The 1562-nt window shown below is 55.3% G+C and overlaps 1 protein-coding gene across 1 annotated transcript in view; it reads right to left on the reverse strand.

Moving 5' to 3' along the window:
- The window catches only part of LOC102033681 (inner centromere protein-like), a 10368-nt gene that overhangs the window by 6402 nt on the left and 2404 nt on the right, over positions 1 to 1562 (reverse strand). The window contains exons 4-5 of the mRNA XM_031061557.1: positions 777 to 828; positions 229 to 262 (exon numbers count right to left, since the gene is read on the reverse strand). Of these exons, the coding sequence (XP_030917417.1) occupies positions 229 to 262; positions 777 to 828 (86 nt within the window). The remainder of the gene's footprint in view (positions 1 to 228; positions 263 to 776; positions 829 to 1562) is intronic.

The raw sequence follows: 1562 nt of genomic DNA on the forward strand, positions 1-1562 counted from the left end.
CAAACATTCCCTTAGCACAGCTGCTCCAAAGAACAAGGCTAGCAGGGACCTGCTGCCCTGGAAAAGCCAGCTGCTAGCTCAGCTGGGGTCTGCTTCCCTTCCAGTGAGGGCTGTGCTGGCTCATTTTGGGACATCAGCCACACCCCTGCATCCAGTGACAACCTCAGCAAAGGTGCTCACTCAGCAAGAAGGCATCCACATAGTCTGAGGTTGTTCCTTGGAACTCACCTTCTCCCTCGGGGAATTTGGCTCCAGCTCAGGCCTGTGAAGGAAAAGCTATTTTAATAATTTAAATTCTCTCTGAAGGCGAGTTATAGGTGATGGAAGCAGTGTACGGGACTCGGAGGAAGGTGCAGGTTCCTAAGCACATCCAGAGCCTGTTCCAGCCAGGCACATCAAGGCTGGGCTGTAAATTCCTCTCAGAGACTGTCCCACTGTGCTGCTGAACACCCCATAACCACCTTGGGCCCCAGGAGCAGGAAAGGAGGGAACTCCGACAGCCTTGGGCTGTCCCTTCCCAGAGCAGACCTGACTGGCCACCAGCATTCCAGGGCTAGTAGCAGCCAGGAATTCCAGGAACCCCAGGACACACCACCAGCCACCCCCAGTGAAGGACTTAATCTCACTGTGCCTGAACAGCACAACCTGAAATCTCACCCAGCCCCGGGTGACAACATCTGAGCAGTCCCTGACAAAGTCTGACAGAAAAGCCACCCAGAGTGTGCCCACAGGGAATGCTGGGATCCCTTCCCACCTGCCTTACATGGCAGCCTCACCTTGTGCCACTGGTCACATCTTCTTCCACAAAAGCCTCCAAGGAGCTCTGACCTGCAGAGGAAAGCACAAGTGGAGCTGGGACTTCACTCCCAGGCTCCCAACAGCCACAGGGTGCACATGGAAGAGCTCAGGATTCCTCCCAGGAACATGGATTGCTCTGCTTTCCCCACCAGCACCACACCTCCCTCGAGTGCCACTGAATCTGGAGTGGGCTGGGGAGGCAGAGCACTGAGGCAGCAGCTCTGCTGCCTGCAGCCTGCTCCAGCTGCCTGTGTCACAGCCAGCATTCCCAGGCCATTGGCTGCAGCTCCTGCCTCCCTGCACGCTCTGGTGCAGGGATCCAGGGGGTTTGGGCTGATTCCTGGCTCATTCCACCCCCCCATCACACCCCTTCGCTCCAAGTGTTAGAACAAATGCCTGGATACAGCGTGACTCAAGGCTGACAAAGCTGAATTCCAGAGGCCTCCATGCTCCACCACAGCCCGTTTGCCTGCAGCAGCAATGGTTTTGGAAAGTCCAAAGAGCCAAACCCTGTCAGGAGCAGCAGGAAGAGCTGATACAAGGGATTTGGAGCTACTGGGAATAGCCTGGGCTCCATGACCCCTGTTCCTCTGGTGACACAGCTAGTTTGAGTCTCTTCTATCCTTGCCCAAAAAGCATTTGAGCTCCTTTGCCCACTGCAGCCTAACTTCAGGGCTGCACTTTCAGCCTTATTGATTTTTTGGAGAGTTGGCAGATACCATAAATTAAAGCCCTTCCCCAGGGAATGCAGCAGTCTCTCCCAT

This window comes from Geospiza fortis, unplaced genomic scaffold, assembly GCF_000277835.1.
Source record: "Geospiza fortis unplaced genomic scaffold, GeoFor_1.0 scaffold450, whole genome shotgun sequence".
Lineage (NCBI taxonomy): Eukaryota > Metazoa > Chordata > Aves > Passeriformes > Thraupidae > Geospiza > Geospiza fortis.